Source organism: Macaca fascicularis, chromosome 6 (genome assembly GCF_037993035.2).
Source record: "Macaca fascicularis isolate 582-1 chromosome 6, T2T-MFA8v1.1".
Taxonomy (NCBI): domain Eukaryota; kingdom Metazoa; phylum Chordata; class Mammalia; order Primates; family Cercopithecidae; genus Macaca; species Macaca fascicularis.
The window spans coordinates 37,760,852-37,778,792 of NC_088380.1; the positions used below are offsets into that span (position 1 = coordinate 37,760,852).

The 17,941-nt window shown below is 41.8% G+C and overlaps 1 protein-coding gene across 10 annotated transcripts in view; it reads left to right on the top strand.

The window, feature by feature from the left end:
- WDR70 (WD repeat domain 70) overlaps positions 1–17,941 on the top strand; it is a 382,962-nt gene that overhangs the window by 62,490 nt on the left and 302,531 nt on the right. For all 10 annotated transcript variants that reach the window (XM_065546168.1, XM_045393640.2, XM_005556746.4 and 7 more), the window contains one exon: positions 1,609–1,742. In XM_065546168.1, the coding sequence (XP_065402240.1) occupies positions 1,609–1,742 (134 nt within the window). The remainder of the gene's footprint in view (positions 1–1,608; positions 1,743–17,941) is intronic.

A 17,941-nucleotide genomic window follows, 5' to 3' on the forward strand; every position in this document is an offset into this window, starting at 1 on the left:
AACAAGTGAAACCCCATCTCTACTAAAAAATACAGAAATTAGCTGGGTGTGGTGGCGCGTGCCTGTCATCCCAGCTACTTAGGAGGCTGAGGCAGGAGAATTGCTTGATCCCAGGAGACAGAAGCTGCAGTGAGCCGAGATTGCACCACTGCGCTCCAGCCTGGATGACAGAGTGAGATTCTGTCTCAAAACAAAACAAAACAAAAAACATTACTGCATCCAATGTATGGTAATCACATTAAATATTCCTAATGCAGTTCTTTTCTTCTGAGAGGGCAGTAGGTCTAGGGACTTTCTGCTTTGAGAGAAAGCTACATATATCTCAGGAACAATGAGTTACACATTGGATATTGACGTGTAATTAGACCTAAGAAAGTTCACAGGGAAAGCAATTTTCTTTTTTTTGAGACAGGGTTTTGCTCTTGTTGCCCAGTTGGAGTGCAGTGCCGCGATCTCAGCTCATTACAACCTCTGCCTCCTGAGTTCAAGCAATTCTCCTACCTCAGCCTCTCTAGTAGCTGAGATTACAGGCATGCGCCACCATGCCTAGCTAATTTTGTATTTTTAGTAGAGGTGGGGTTTCTCCATGTTGGTCAGGCTGATCTCGAACTCTCAACCTCAGGTGGTCTGCCTGCCTCAACATCCCAAAGTGCTGGGATTACAGGGGTTAGCTACGGTGCCTGACCTGCAAATTTTTTTTTTTTTTTTTGAGACAGAGTCTTGCTCTGTCACCCATGGTGGAATGCAGTGGCACGATCTTGGCTTACTGCAACCTCTACCTCCCGAGTTCCAGTGATTTTTTTTGCATCAAGTTCTGGAATAGTAGCTGGAACTACAGGTACGTGCCTCCACACCCGGTTAATTTTTGTATTTTTAGTAAAGATGGGGTTTCTGTATGTTGGCCAGGCTAGTCTTAAACTCCTGACCTCAAGTGATCTCCCTGCCTTGGCCTCCCAAAGTGCTGGGATTACAGGCATGAGCCACCGTGCCCGGCGGAAAGCAAATATTTTATGGAACCAATATAAGTACTATTATAATGTGATTAGTCACTTAAACATTCAGCTTTACAAGTAATTGTTTAAGGTGAATATACCGAGCCATTTGACCATAAGGAACAGATAATTCTGCTTTGTTCTACTTTGTTAAATAGATTCCTTAAAGCTCCCTTGGTGTTACTCATTTTGGTAATTTAAGATTCATATGGTCTTCATTTGGTTATGGTTAAACTATCTTAAAAGTTTCCCTTAGATTGTATATTGAAAATGCTGAATTATTGTAATTATTTGTAAGATTTCTACTTGTACACTAAGGCAACTTAGTTTATCTTATGGAATTGCAGTGATAGCTATTCTGAGTACATGGTTGATGATTTGGGACAAAATTGTCAAATAAAGTGTTTTTCTTTATTGCAAAAGAATTAATATAGTAACAAAGTCTAATAATATAGAAGGCACCATCCATTCCCACTTTTCAGAAGTAACAATAGTTGGTGGTTTGTGCTTTCAAGGCCTGTAACATAGGGGGTGGGATTAAAGAACAGAAATGGGGGTTATAAATGACCATATGTCATTTTGCTCCAGTAATTTTATTTTATTTTTTTAAAACCAGGTGTCTGCTTTGGGTCTGGATCCCTCAGGTGCCCGTTTGGTGACAGGAGGATATGACTATGATGTTAAGTTTTGGGATTTTGCTGGAATGGATGCTTCTTTTAAGGCATTTCGATCCCTTCAGCCCTGTGAGTGGTATGTATTTGCTTACTTAATATCTTCATATTTACTTAATATCTTCACATTGGAAGACAGTGCTTTTGGCTTTGGAATCCCATCTACAATGACTTGTATCAAAATATACTGCCTTCATAATTTAAATGAAGTAAAATGAGCCTCACATTTCTTTTGTTTCATAAACCAATGTTTGAGGTTGGGTGCGGTGGCTCACGCTTGTAATTCCAGAACTTTAGAAAGCTGAGGCAGGCGGATCACCTGAAGCCTGGATTTCAAGACCAGAACGGACAACATGGCAAAACCCTGTCTCTACTAAAATTACAAAAATTAGCTGGGCGTGGTGGTGCATGCCTGTAATGCAGCTACTCGGGAGGCTGAGGCAGGAGAATTGCTTTAGCCTGTGAGGTGGAAGTTGCAGTGAGCTGAGATTGTGCCATGGCACTCCAGCCCAGCAACAGAGAGAGACTCCGTTTCAAAAAAACTACAAAAGATTGGGCGTGGTATCTCACGCCTGTAATCCCAGCACTTTGGGAGGCCAAGGTGGGCGGATCACCTGAGGTCAGGAGTTTTGAGACCAGCCTGTCCAACATGGTGAAACCCCATGTCTACCAAAAATATAAAAACTAGCCAGACATGGTGGCTCATGCCTGTAATCCCAGCTACTTGGGAGGCTGAGGCAGGAGAATCGCTTGAACCCAGGAGGTGGAGGCTGCAGTGACCCAAGATTGCGCCACTGCACTCCATCCTGGGTGACAGAGCAAGACTCCATCTCAAAACAAAAAAATTTAAAAAATGAAAAAATACTTTGTTTTAAAACATTCCAATTAATCCTGAGAAATGAGAAGTTAACATAAGCCATTATCCAGGTGCCAATCCATTTTGTACTGTTTAGGTATGGCAGCTAGCATTTTGTTAGAAAGGGCCTTCCATGTTGCTACAATGAGTCAGTCTTTCCTTTTTTTTTTTCTTTTTTTGAGACGGGGTCTGGCTCTGTTGCCCAGGCTGGAGTGCAGTGGCGAGATCTTGGCTCACTGCAACCTCTGCCTCCTGGGCTCAAGACATCCTCCTACCTCAGCCTCCCAAATAGCTGGAACTGTTGGTGTGCACCACCATGACTGGCTAAGTTTTGTATTTTTTTGGTAGAGATGGGGTTTCACCGTGTAGTCCAGGGTGGTCTCAAACTCCTGATCTCAAGTAATCCACCTGCCTCGTCTTCCCACAGTGCTGGGATTACAGACATGAGCCACCGTGCCTGGCCTGGCCCATAAGCCACTCTCTTTTCTGTTTTTGACTGTATCTGATCTTTTGGCATATTGCTTTCTTATGGTATCATTTAACTCAGCGGTCCCCAACCTTTTTTGCACCAGTGCCTGGTTTTGCGGAATACAATTTTTCCATGGACTGGGGGTAGCGTGGAGGTCGGGGTGGTGGCGTGGTTTCCGGATAAAACTGGTCTACCTCAGATCATCAGGCATTAGATTCTAATAAGGATTGTGCAACCTAGAAATCCCTCGCATGCGCAGTTCACAGTAGGGTTCACACGCCTGTGAGAATTGAATGCCATTGTTTTTTGTTTTTTTTTTTTTTTTTTTTTTTTGAGACGGAGTCTCGCTCTGTAGCCCAGGCTGGAGTGCAGTGGCCGGATCTCAGCTCACTGCAAGCTCTGCCTCCCGGGTTCACGCCATTCTCCGGCCTCAGCCTCCCGAGTAGCTGGGACTACAGGCGCTGCCACCTCGCCCGGCTATTTTTTGTATTTCTTAGTAGAGACGGGGTTTCACCATGTTAGCCAGGATGGTCTCGATCTCCTGACCTCGTGATCCGCCCATCTCGGCCTCCCAAAGTGCTGGGATTACAGGCTTGAGCCACCGCGCCTGGCCTCGAATGCCATTGTTTATCTGACAAGAGCTGGAGCTCAGGTGGTAATGCTCGCTCACCACCCCCAACACCTGCCGTGCACCTGGTTCCTAATAGGCCACGGACTGATACCAGTCCATGGTCTGGGCTTTGGGGACTCCTGATTTAACTTGTTTCTTTTTTTTTTTTTCCTGAGACGGAGTCTGGCTCTGTCGCCCAGGCTGGAGTGCAGTGGCTGGATCTCAGCTCACTGCAAGCTCCGCCTCCTGGGTTTACGCCATTCTCCTGCCTCAGCCTCCCGAGTAGCTGGGACTACAGGCGCCCACCACCTCGCCTGGCTAGTTTTTTGTATTTTTTAATGGAGGCGGGGTTTCACCATGTTAGCCAGGATGGTCTCGAACTCCTGACCTCGTGATCCGTCCGTCTCGGCCTCCCAAAGTGCTGGGATTACAGGCTTGAGCCACCACGCCCGGCCGATTTAACTTGTTTCTTTATCTCCTCTCCAGTATTTCCTATGGAATATCAAAGGCTTTATCATAATTATATTGTATCACTTCAGATGGCATGTATTGTCTAGTTGTTTCACTGTTAGTGACTAGAAATTAAGGTAGATCCCTGGATTAAGGTAGTGACATCTGATTCCTTCATTGTAAAGTTAATATTTTATGCTTGAGATAGACAAGAACTTTGTGGAGAGATGGATTGGTACTATGTAACTATCCAGATACTCATCATTCTTTCACTTAATGAGCTTAGTGTCCATTGATGACTTCTTCCTGAATCAGTTATGTCATTGAGGGCTACAAATTGGTGATTTTCTTATTCTGTTATTTCATCTGCATTTATTTCCTGGCATCTTCTTAAAGAAAAACTTTCCCTCATTTTCTGGTGTTATTTGGTTACCCTGAAATACAGTTACTACTGAAGAGGCAGGATAAAAGCTTAGTTATTTTTCTTTAATGGCCCATTTTTAGCTTAAGGGCTGGTGGTGATAAATGAGTTGTTTCTGTTGTTGGTGATGATTTCTGTTTCTTTTTTGAGTATCAGTATTTATGATTTTCAAATTTTCATGTTTCAGTCAATTGCAGTCATTATTCTTTTTGATGTTTAAATTGTCCTAGATTTGTCTAGTAGGAGTCCTTGATTGCTGTATAATTTTGACATGACCTTATTAGTCTTTAAAACTTAATTGGTTTCTGGCACAATATGATGTAGGCTTCCTGTTACATTCATTTCCAAGTCCTGGAATCAGTATTTCCCCAAGTAGCCCTCCTTTCTTTTTGAAGGAATTATATTTAGAGACCAAATCTGGTTGCTAGGCATGCTCATTGATGTTGGGATGTCATTGCTTGTGACCTTTTGATGCAAACAGGTAGAAAATACAGATGCATGTGTATTCATGCATATATGTGTCTATGTTTAAATTACAAGGTCACATTGATATTTCTGTTTCAATTTCAAAATATTAGTAAACTTTTAAGTTTCAGAATGCTTTAAAATTTATAGATAAGCTACAAAGATAGTACAGAGTTTATGCATACACTTCATACAGTTTTATGATTAACATTTTATCTTACCATGGTCCATTTGTCACAATTAAGAAACTAACATTAGTTACTATTAATTAATCTCCAAACTTTATTTGGATTTCACTCTTTTTTTCACTAATGATTCCAAGATACCACATTACCTTTGGTCCTTATATTTGTTCAGTCCCTGACAGTTTCTCAGTCTTTCATTGTTTTTCATGACCGTGACAGTTTTGAGGGGTATTGATCAGGTATTTTGTAGAATGTCTCTCAGTTTGCTTTTGTCTGATGCTTTTCTCATGGTTAGATTGAGATTATGAGTCTTTGGGAAGAATATCATAGAGGTGAAGTGACTTTCTTGTTACATCATATCGGGGTACTTCTATTATGTTTTTTTAGGTTCTTCATGGTAAAGTTACTTTTTGCTTTCCTTTCCATATACTGTTCTTTGGCTGCAAGCCACTGAGTACTGCTCCAACTAGAGGCAGTGGAAAAATTCCGCTCCACTTCCTGGAGTGAGTGGTATTTAAAGAAACTTTTTGGTATTCTTGTGTATTTATTTTGTTGCTCAGCTTGTTTAAACTGTGGTGATTGGGAGCTCTTTTAGGTTGGTCTTGTGTCCCTTTGACATGCATCCTTTCTTTTGTTTTTGGAAATACTTCCCTTAAGTTTCGATACTACAAGATGCTCCAGGCCGGGCGCGGTGGCTTACGCCTGTAATCCCAGCACTTTGGGAGGCCGAGGTGGGCGGATCACCTGAGGTCAGGAGTTCAAGACCAGCCTGGCCAACATGGTGAAACCCCGTCTCTACTAAAAATACAGAATTTAGCCGGGCATGTTGGTGGGCACCTGTAATCCCAGCTACTTGGGAGGCTGAGACAGGAGAATCACTTGAACCCGGAAGGTGGAGGTTGCAGTGAGCTGAGATCGCGCCATTGCACTCTAGCCTGGGCAACAAGAGTGAAATTGTCTCAAAAAAAAAAAAAAAAATGCTGCAGGCTATAGATGCTTGTATTTTCCCTGCCCCGGTTCTAGAATCAGTTCTTTTTTTTTTTTTTTTTTTAAATTTATTTATTATTATTATACTTTAAGTTGTAGGGTACATGTGCATAACGTGCAGGTTTGTTACATATGTATACTTGTGCCATGTTGGTGTGCTGCACCCATCAACTCGTCATTTACATCAGGTATAACTCCCAATGCAATCCCTCCCCCCTCCCCCCTCCTCATGATAGGCCCAGGTGTGTGATGTTCCCCTTCCTGAGTCCAAGTGATCTCATTGTTCAGTTCCCACCTATGAGTGAGAACATGCGGTGTTTGGTTTTCTGTTCTTGTGATAGTTTGCTAAGAATGATGGTTTCCAGCTGCATCCATGTCCCTACAAAGGACACAAACTCATCCTTTTTTATGGCTGCATAGTATTCCATGGTGTATATGTGCCACATTTTCTTAATCCAATCTGTCACTGATGGACATTTGGGTTGATTCCAAGTCTTTGCTATTGTGAATAGTGCTGCAATAAACCTACGTGTGCATGTGTCTTTATAGCAGCATAATTTATAATCCTTTGGGTATATACCCAGTAATGGGATGGCTGGGTCATATGGTACATCTAGTTCTAGATCCTTGAGGAATCGCCATACTGTTTTCCATAATGGTTGAACTAGTTTACAATCCCACCAACAGTGTAAAAGTGTTCCTATTTCTCCACATCCTCTCCAGCACCTGTTGTTTCCTGACTTTTTAATGATCGCCATTCTAACTGGTGTGAGATGGTATCTCATTGTGGTTTTGATTTGCATTTCTCTGATGGCCAGTGATGATGAGCATTTTTTCATGTGTCTGTTGGCTGTATGAATGTCTTCTTTTGAGAAATGTCTGTTCATATCCTTTGCCCACTTTTTGATGGGGTTGTTTGTTTTTTTCTTGTGAATTTGTTTGAGTTCTTTGTAGGTTCTGGATATTAGCCCTTTGTCAGATGAGTAGATTGCAAAAATTTTCTCCCATTCTGTAGGTTGCCTGTTCACTCTGATGGTAGTTTCTTTTGCTGTGCAGAAGCTCTTTAGTTTAATGAGATCCCATTTGTCAATTTTGGCTTTTGCTGCCGTTGCTTTTGGTGTTTTAGACATGAAGTCTTTGCCCATGCCTATGTCCTGAATGGTACTGCCTAGGTTTTCTTCTAGGATTTTTATGGTATTAGGTCTAACATTTAAGTCTCTTATCCATCTTGAATTAATTTTCGTATAAGGAGTAAGGAAAGGATCCAGTTTCAGCTTTCTACTTATGGCTAGCCAATTTTCCCAGCACCATTTATTAAATAGGGAATCCTTTCCCCATTTCTTGTTTCTCTCAGGTTTGTCAAAGATCAGATGGCTGTAGATGTGTGGTATTATTTCTGAGGACTCGGTTCTGTTCCATTGGTCTATATCTCTGTTTTGGTACCAGTACCATGCTGTTTTGGTTACTGTAGCCTTGTAGTATAGTTTGAAGTCAGGTAGCGTGATGCCTCCAGCTTTGTTCTTTTGACTTAGGATTGTCTTGGAGATGCGGGCTCTTTTTTGGTTCCATGTGAACTTTAAAGCAGTTTTTTCCAATTCTGTGAAGAAACTCATTGGTAGCTTGATGGGGATGGCATTGAATCTATAAATTACCTTGGGCAGTATGGCCATTTTCACGATTTTGATTCTTCCTATCCATGAGCATGGTATGTTCTTCCATTTGTTTGTGTCCTCTTTTATTTCAGTGAGCGGTGGTTTGTAGTTCTCCTTGAAGAGGTCCTTTACATCCCTTGTAAGTTGGATTCCTAGGTATTTGATTCTCTTTGAAGCAATTGTGAATGGAATTTCATTCCTGATTTGGCTCTCTGTTTGTCTGTTACTGGTGTATAAGAATGCTTGTGATTTTTGCACATTAATTTTGTATCCTGAGACTTTGCTGAAGTTGCTTATCAGCTTAAGGAGATTTTGGGCTGAGACAATGGGGTTTTCTAAATATACAATCATGTCATCTGCAAAGAGGGACAATTTGACTTCTTCTTTTCCTAACTGAATACCCTTGATTTCTTTCTCTTGCCTGATTGCCCTAGCCAGAACGTCCAACACTATGTTGAATAGGAGTGGTGAGAGAGGGCATCCCTGTCTTGTGCCAGTTTTCAAAGGGAATTTTTCCAGTTTTTGCCCATTCAGTATGATATTGGCTGCGGGTTTGTCATAAATAGCTCTTATGATTTTGAGGTACGTTCCATCAATACCGAATTTATTGAGTGTTTTTAGCATGAAGGGCTGTTGAATTTTGTCAAAAGCCTTTTCTGCATCTATTGAGATAATCATGTGGTTCTTGTCTTTGGTTCTGTTTATATGCTGGATTATGTTTATTGATTTGCGAATGTTGAACCAGCCTTGCATCCCAGGGATGAAGCCCACTTGATCATGGTGGATAAGCTTTTTGATGTGTTGCTGAATCCGGTTTGCCAGTATTTTATTGAGGATTTTTGCATCGATGTTCATCAGGGATATTGGTCTAAAATTCTGTTTTTTTGTTGTGTCTCTGCCAGGCTTTGGTATCAGGATGATATTGGCCTCATGAAATGAGTTAGGGAGGATTCCCTCTTTTTCTATTGATTGGAATAGTTTCAGAAGGAATGGTACCAACTCCTCCTTGTACCTCTGGTAGAATTCAGCTGTGAATCCATCTGGTCCTGGACTTTTTTTGGTTGGTAGGCTATTAATTATTGCCTCAATTTCAGAGCCTGCTATTGGTCTATTCAGGGATTCAACTTCTTCCTGGTTTAGTCTTGGAAGAGTGTAAGTGTCCAGGAAATTATCCATTTCTTCTAGATTTTCCAGTTTATTTGCGTGGAGGTGTTTATAGTATTCTCTGATGGTAGTTTGTATTTCTGTGGGGTCGGTGGTGATATCCCCTTTATCATTTTTTATTGCGTCTATTTGATTCTTCTCTCTTTTCTTCTTTATTAGTCTTGCTAGCGGTCTGTCAATTTTGTTGATCTTTTCAAAAAACCAACTCCTGGATTCATTGATTTTTTGGAGGGTTTTTTGTGTCTCTATCTCCTTCAGTTCTGCTCTGATCTTAGTTATTTCTTGCCTTCTGCTAGCTTTCGAATGTGTTTGCTCTTGCTTCTCTAGTTCTTTTAATTGCGATGTTAGAGTGTCAATTTTAGATCTTTCCTGCTTTCTCTTGTGGGCATTTAGTGCTATAAATTTCCCTCTACACACTGCTTTAAATGTGTCCCAGAGATTCTGGTATGTTGTATCTTTGTTCTCATTGGTTTCAAAGAACATCTTTATTTCTGCCTTCATTTCGTTATGTACCCAGTAGTCATTCAGGAGCAGGTTGTTCAGTTTCCATGTAGTTGAGCGGTTTTGATTGAGTTTCTTAGTCCTGAGTTCTAGTTTGATTGCACTGTGGTCTGAGAGACAGTTTGTTATAATTTCTGTTCTTGTACATTTGCTGAGGAGTGCTTTACTTCCAATTACGTGGTCAATTTTGGAGTAAGTACGATGTGGTGCTGAGAAGAATGTATATTCTGTTGATTTGGGGTGGAGAGTTCTCTAGATGTCTATTAGGTCTGCTTGCTGCAGAGATGAGTTCAATTCCTGGATATCCTTGTTAACTTTCTGTCTCATTGATCTGTCTAATGTTGACAGTGGAGTGTTGAAGTCTCCCATTATTATTGTGTGGGAGTCTAAGTCTCTTTGTAAGTCTCTAAGGACTTGCTTTATGAATCTGGGTGCTCCTGTATTGGGTGCATATATATTTAGGATAGTTAGCTCTTCCTGTTGAATTGATCCCTTTACCATTATGTAATGGCCTTCTTTGTCTCTTTTGATCTTTGATGGTTTAAAGTCTGTTTTATCAGAGACTAGTATTGCAACCCCCGCTTTTTTTTGTTCTCCATTTGCTTGGTAAATCTTCCTCCATCCCTTTATTTTGAGCCTATGTATGTCTCTGCATGTGAGATGGGTCTCCTGAATACAGCAGACTGATGGGTCTTGACTCTTTATCCAGTTTTCCAGTGTGTGTCTTTTAATTGGAACATTTAGTCCATTTACATTTAAGGTTAATATTGTTATGTGTGAACTTGATCCTGCCATTATGATATTAACAGGTTATTTTGCTCGTTAGTTGATGCAGTTTCTTCCTAGCCTTGATGGTCTTTACATTTTGGCATGTTTTTGCAATAGCTGGTACCGGTTGTTCCTTTCCATGTTTAGTGCTTCCTTCAGGGTCTCTTGTAAGGCAGGCCTAGTGGTGACAAAATCTCTAAGCATTTGCTTATCTGTAAAGGATTTTATTTCTCCTTCACTTATGAAACTTAGTTTGGCTGGATATGAAATTCTGGGTTGAAAATTCTTTTTTTTAAGAATGTTGAATATTGGCCCCCACTCTCTTCTGGCTTGTAGAGTTTCTGCCGAGAGATCTGCTGTTAGTCTGATGGGCTTCCCTTTGTGGGTAACCCGACCTTTCTCTCTGGCTGCCCTTAAGATTTTTTCCTTCATTTCAACTTTGGTGAATCTGGCAATTATGTGTCTTGGAGTTGCTCTTCTCGAGGAGTATCTTTGTGGCGTTCTCTGTATTTCCTGGATTTGAATGTTGGCCTGCCCTAGTAGGTTGGGGAAGTTCTCCTGGATGATATCCTGAAGAGTGTTTTCCAACTTGGTTCCATTTTCCCCCTCACTTTCAGGCACCCCAATCAGACGTAGATTTGGTCTTTTTACATAATCCCATACTTCTTGCAGGCTTTGTTCATTTCTTTTTCTTCTTTTTTCTTTTGGTTTCTCTTCTCGCTTCATTTCATTCATTTGATCCTCAATCGCTGATACTCTTTCTTCCAGTTGATCGAGTCGGTTACTGAAGCTTGTGCATTTGTCACGTATTTCTTGTGTCATGGTTTTCATCTCTTTCATTTCGTTTATGACCTTCTCTGCATTAATTACTCTAGCCATCAATTCTTCCACTTTTTTTTTTCAAGATTTTTAGTTTCTTTACGCTGGGTATGTAATTCCTCCTTTAGCTCTGAGAAATTTGATGGACTGAAGCCTTCTTCTCTCATCTCGTGAAAGTCATTCTCTGTCCAGCTTTGATCCGTTGCTGGCGATGAGCTGCGCTCCTTTGCCGGGGGAGATGCACTCTTATTTTTTCAATTTCCAGCTTTTCTGCCCTGCTTTTTCCCCATGTTTGTGGTTTTATCTGCCTCTGGTCTTTGATGATGGTGATGTACTGATGGGGTTTTGGTATAGGTGTCCTTCCTGTTTGATAGTTTTCCTTCTAACAGTCAGGACCCTCAGCTGTAGGTCTGCTGGAGATTGCTTGAGGTCCACTCCAGACCCTGTTTGCCTGGGTATCAGCAGCAGAGGCTGCAGAAGATAGAATATTGCTGAACAGCGAGTGTACCTGTCTGATTCTTGCTTTGGAAGCTTCCTCTCAGGGGTGTACTCCACCCTGTGAGGTGTGGGGTGTCAGACTGCCCCTAGGAGGGGATGTCTCCCAGTTAGGCTACTCAGGGGTGAGGACCCATTTGAGCAGGGAGTCTGTCCCTTCTCAGATCTCAACCTCCGTGTTGGGAGATCCACTGCTCTCTTCAAAGCTGTCAGACAGAGTCATTTGCGTCTGTAGAGGCTTCTGCTGTGTTTGTTATTGTTTACTGTGCCCTGTCCCCAGAGGTGGAGTCTACAGAGACAGGCAGGTTTCCTTGAGCTGCTGTGAGCTCCACCCAGTTGGAGCTTCCCAGCAGCTTTGTTTACCTACTTAAGCCTGAGCAATGGTGGGCGCCCCTCCCCCAGCCTCCTCCTGCTGCCTTGCAGGTAGATCACAGACTGCTGTGCTAGGAATGAGGGAGGCTCCGTGGGCGTGGGATCCTCCCGGCCAGGTGTGGGATATGATCTCCTGGTGTGCCTGTTTGCTTAAAGCGCTGTATTGGGGTGGGAGTTACCCGCTTTTCCAGGTGTTGTGTGTCTCAGTTCCCCTGGCTAGGAAAAGGGATTCCCTTCCCCCTTGCGCTTCCCAGGTGAGGCGATACCTCGCCCTGCTTCAGTTCTCGCTGGTCGGGCTGCAGCAGCTGACCAGCACCTATCGTCTGGCACTCTCCAGTGAGATGAACCCAGTACCTCAGTTGAAAATGCAGAAATCACCTGTCTTCTGTGTGGCTCGCGCTGGGAGTTGGAGACTGGAGCTGTTCCTATTCGGCCATCTTGCTCCGCCCCCTTCTAGAATCAGTTCTTTTCCCCAGGAGAAGTATATTAGCAAGTAAGATCTAGGTTCATTCTTTATTATTATTATTATTTTTACTATACTTTTAAGTTCTGGGATACATGTACAGAATGTGCAGGTTTGTTACATAGGTATACACGTGCCATGGTGGTTTGCTCTACCCATCAACCCATCATCCACATAGGTGTTTCTCCTAATGCTATCCCTCCCCCAGCCCCCCACCCCCCGAAAGGCCCTGGTGTGTGATGTTCCCCTCCCTGTGTCCATGTGTTCCCATTGTTCAACTCCCATTTATGAGTGGGAACATGTGTTTGGTTTTCTGTTCTTGCGAAAGTTTGCTGAGAATGATGGTTTCCAGCTGCATCCATGTCCCTGCAAAGGACATGAACTCATCTTTTTTTATGGATGCATAGTATTCCATGGTTTATATGTGCCACATTTTCTTTATCCAGTCTATCATTGATGGGCATTTGGGTTGGTTCCAAGTCTTTGCTATTGTGAACAGTACTGCAATAAACATATGTGTGCTTGTGTCTTTATAGTTGAATGATTTGTAATCCTTTGGGTATATACCCAGTAATGGGATTGCTGAGTCAAATGGTATTTCTGACTCTAGAAGATCTAGGTTCTTAATATGCTCATTGCTCCTGGGATGTCACTGCTCTTAGGCTGACTCAGCTGACACAGCTAGGAAATATATACATATATATTATACTAACCTGTGTATATAGTATGTTTCTAACTGTTTTTGCATCTCTCTACATCCATGTTAACCTGAACATGAGTTCATACTGATGTTTCTAATTCTAATCCAGTACTATATTGATTTATTCTAACCTTCTTGCTTTTCTGTATCATGACTTTCCAATGGTGAGACACCTAGCTTCCACTATCCATTTACTTACTTATTCAGCCTCAGTATACATGTAAAGCAATTTAAGAATTGTTAATTGTACCTGTGTTCCAATTTAAATTCAGCATTACAGAATTTTTCTTTTTTTTTTTTTTTTTGAAACAGAGTCTCGGTCTGTCACCCAGGTTGGAGTGCAGTGGCGTTATCTCGGCTCACTGTAAGCTCCACCTCCCTGGTTCGCGCCATTCTCCTGCCTCAGCCTCCTGCGTAGCTGGGACTCCAGGCGTCCGCCACCACGCCCGGCTAATTTTTTTTGTATTTTTAACAGAGACGGGTTTTCATCATGTTAGCCAGGATGGTTTCGATCTCTCAACCTTGTTATCCGCCTGCCTCGGCCTCCCAAAGTGATGGAATTACAGGCGTGAGCCACCGCACCTGGCCCAGCGTTTTTCTTAATGTCTTTTATTTTGATATTCAAATTAAAAGATAGAACTCATTTATAAGAAAACACTTATTGTTCAAGGGGTTGACAAAGTTTTTTTTTTTTATAAAGGGCCAGATAGCATTTTAGGCTTTACAGGTCACAAATGGTCTTTGTTAAATTTATCTGTATGTGTATATATGTGTGTGTGTGTGTGTGTGTGTGTTTCTGTCTGTGTCTGTGTGTGTGTTAGTGTGAGTGTATACATGTTCTTTTTCTTTTTGTTTTTTTTTTGAGACAGAGTTTCGCTCTTGTTGCCCAGGCTGGAGTGCAATGGCGCGATATTGGCTCACTGCAACCTCCACCTCCCAGATTCAAGCGATTCTCCTGCCTCAGCCTCCTGAGTAGCCGGGATTACAGACATGCACCACCACGCCTGGCTAATTTTGTATTTTTAGTAGAGTCGGAATTTCTCCATGTTGGTCAGGCTGGTCTTGAGCTCCCGACCTCAGGTGATCTGCCCGTCTTGGCCTCCCAAAGTGCTGGGATTACAGATGTGAGCCATTGCCCCTGGCCTACTTTTTTCAAGAAAAGACAGTAAAGTCTGATTTGATGCCTTCGATCTTTGGTTAAGAAAGAAAATAAAATCATTTTCTAGCTGTAATTTCTGTTTGATTGAGTATTCCAAGGGTCATCACTTGATGATTCCAGTCGTTTAAGAGTGCTGCTGTCCAATATAACTTTCAGTGGTAATGGAGATATTATATATCTGTATCATCCAATATGGTAGTCACTTGTCACATGGGGTTACTGAATACTTGAAATGTGTTTACTAATTCTAAGGAACTGAAATTTCTTAAAGTTGAATTTTAATTAAAGTGTAAATATCTACACGTGGCTAGGTAGTTGCTGTATTGGATAGTGCATATCTTGAGCCTACCTTTAAGTGGCCAAATCCAGCACACACAAATTACTATGGTAGGTAACAAGGTCTAGACATAAAAATATGTGGCTTAAGTTCAAAAACAGGAATGCTACTACCAAAAACTCACTAAAGTTTAAAATAGATTTTTAAATGAAGAAAAATATGAGGCTGGGCGCGGTGGCTCACGGCTGCAATCCCCACACTTTGGGAGGCCGAGGTCGGTGGGTCATGAGGTGAAGAGATCAAGACCATCCTGGCCAACATGGTGAAACCCCGTCTCTACTAAAAATACAGAAATTAGCTGGGTGTGGTGGCACGCGCCTGTTGTCCCAGCTACTTAGGAGGCTGAGGCAGGAGAATTGCTTGAACCCGCAAGGCAGAGGTTGCAGTGAGCTGAGATGGCGCCATTGCACTCCAGCCTGGCAACAGAGTGAGACACTATCTCAACAACAACAACAAAAAAAAAAAAAAAAGAAAAAAGAAAAAAAGTGAAACATAAGTATTTGTATATTTATTTTCCCCTTCAATTTTATTCTCCTTATTTTGTTGGATCGTTGTTCTAGTTTCTGATTGTAACACCCAATGTGTATGTTAATGATCGCTGCTTGTGTTTTGCCAATTGCAAATTTGGTGAATGTACAGTAAATTCTCATTCAGTTGATAACTGAATATGGGAGAGTCAGACTCTCGTATGCCATTAGAAGCCTTTCTTTATTTTGACACTGATTTTTATTTTTATTTATTTATTTTTTTGAGATGAAGTCTCTCTCATGTTGCCCAAGCTGGAGTGCAATGGCACAATCTTGACTCACTGCAACCTCCACCTTCCAGGTTAAAGCGATTCTCCTGTCTCAGCCTCCTGAGGAACTGGGATTACAGGCACATGCCACCATGCCCGACTAATTTTTTGTATTTTTAATAGAGATGGGGTTTCAGCATATTGGCCAGGCTGGTCTTGAACTCCTGACCTCAGGTGATCTGCCTGCCTCGGCCTCCCAAAGTGCTGGGATTACAGGCGTGAGCCACCGTGCCCTGGCCCGACATTGATCTGTTAACCTTTTCAATTATATTTTTCACCCAAGTGAGAATCCACCCATGCCTATAACTCAGCTAAATTCCCCCACATCTTTTGGTCACTGATCTGTATTATTCCTATATTACCCACAAAGATTACTTTCTCTGGTCCCATTTACTGAAAATTAGTACTGTATTTTCTCTAAACTAGTCTGCTAGTCAGTTCCCTTTCACTTTCTCTGTTGCCTCAGATTTTCAGTAGTAGATTCATAATTATATGAGTAGGTTCAAAAATCAGAATCTTTGAGATCACAGACCCCTTGGATATACCTTCTATGCAAAAAAAGATATAGATAGAATAAAAGTTTTTATACAATATTAAGAGTTTTTGGATCATTTAGGTAGCCCAAGTTAAGAATTTCTTATCTTCCACTCATTTAAAAAATAGCTAGGTACTCTGTGTTCTCATGCTTCCATCTCTCTTAGGCAGATACTTAGGTTTGTAATTGCTAGGTCATATGGTAAATTTATGATTAACATATTAATAAACCTACAAACTCTTTTCCAAAATGGCTGTACCATTTTACATTCCCACTAGCAATATATAAAGGTTCCAGTTTTTCTACATTCTTGTCAACATTTGTTACTTTCTTTTTGATGATAGTTGTTTCTGTGCATGTGAAGTGATTAGTATTTACTGTTAAATTGTTTTTTTTTGAGATGGAGTTTCACTCTTGTTTCCCAGGCTGGAGTCCTGTGTTGCAATCTTGGCTCACTGCAACCTCCACCTTCCTGTTTCAAGCAATTCTCCTGCCTCAACCTCCCGAGTAGGTGGGCTTGCAGGCACCTGCCACCACGTCCAGTTAATTTTTGTATTTTTAGTAGAGATGGGGTTTCACCATGTTGGTCAGGCTGCTCTTGAACTCCTGACCTCGTGATCCGCCTGCCTTGGCCTCCCAAAGTACTGGGATTACAGGTGTGAGCCACTGCGCCCAGCCAAATTCGAATTTATTTTTTATTTTTCAGTTTTAGATATTTATGTAGCTTGGTAAGCACAAGGAGTCTACTTATATACTCATACTTAAGTAACGTTATAATAAAAATAATTTATATCATCGCAAAGTGATCTCTAAACATATTTTCCCATAAAAGGAAGGTGTTTATTACTTGAATTTGCGAAACACTGAGCTAAGGCATCAAGAAAAGATTAAATTTTAAGACAATCTTTAAAATGTATTAAATGAAGAAAGCATACTATAGGATAGTATATAGTTTAATAAAAACTTGGAAAAAATAGCATATAGTACTTGCTTATATACACATAAAATATTTTTGGAGGTACACAAGAGGCTGAGGCAGGAGAATTTTTTTTTTCTTTTTTTTTTTTTTTTTTGAGACGGAGTCTCGCTCTGTCGCCCAGGCTGGAGTGCAGTGGCCAGACCTCAGCTCACTGCAAGCTCCGCCTCCCGGGTTTACACCATTCTCCTGCCTCAGCCTCCCGAGTAGCTGGGACTACAGGCGCCCACCACCTCGCCCGGCTAGTTTTTTGGATTTTTTAGTAGAGACGGGGTTTCACCGTGTTAGCCAGGATGGTCTCGATCTCCTGACCTCATGATCTGCCCGTCTCGGCCTCCCAAAGTGCTGGGATTACAGGCTTGAGCCACCGCGCCCGGCCAAGGCAGGAGAATTGCTTGAACCCAGGAGACAGAGGTCGCAATGAGCCGAGATTGCGCCACTGCACTCCAGCCTGGGTGACAGAGGGAGACTTTGTCTCAAAAAAAAAAGATACCCTCAGTTGGCCGGGTGTAGGCCCACACCTGTAATCCCAGCACTTTGGGAGGCCAAGGCGGGTGGATCACTTGAGATCAGGAGTTGGAGACCAGCCTGGTCAACATGATGAAACCCGGTCTCTACTAAAAATCCAAAATTTAGCCAGATGTGATGGCGCATGCCTGTAATCCCAGTTACTCGGGAGACTGAGGCAGGAGAATCACTTGAACCCAGGAGGCGGAGGTTGCAGTGAGCCGAGATTGCACCACTGCGCTCCAGCCTGTGTGACAGAGTGAGACTCTCTCAAAAAAGACAGAAAAAAAAAAAGATGGCTTCAGTTGTAAATGTAGTGGGTTAATGCGATCAGAAGTCATTCTTATGGATGTCAGGATAGTCCTGGTGGTGTTGGGCTTTTTTTTTGTGGTTTATTAAGTGGAGAAGATGTTGTTGGCTTGTTGTGGAGTTGTTATCCATGTGCATCAACAGAAAGCTTTAATATGATGTGAAGAGGTATGTGGGAAAGCACAGTTTATTATTTGATACGCATTATTTACCTGAATATATTTTTCCTTCTCTTTGACATTTTCATGGTAAAATTATGTAAACTATCTATAATAGCCTTTT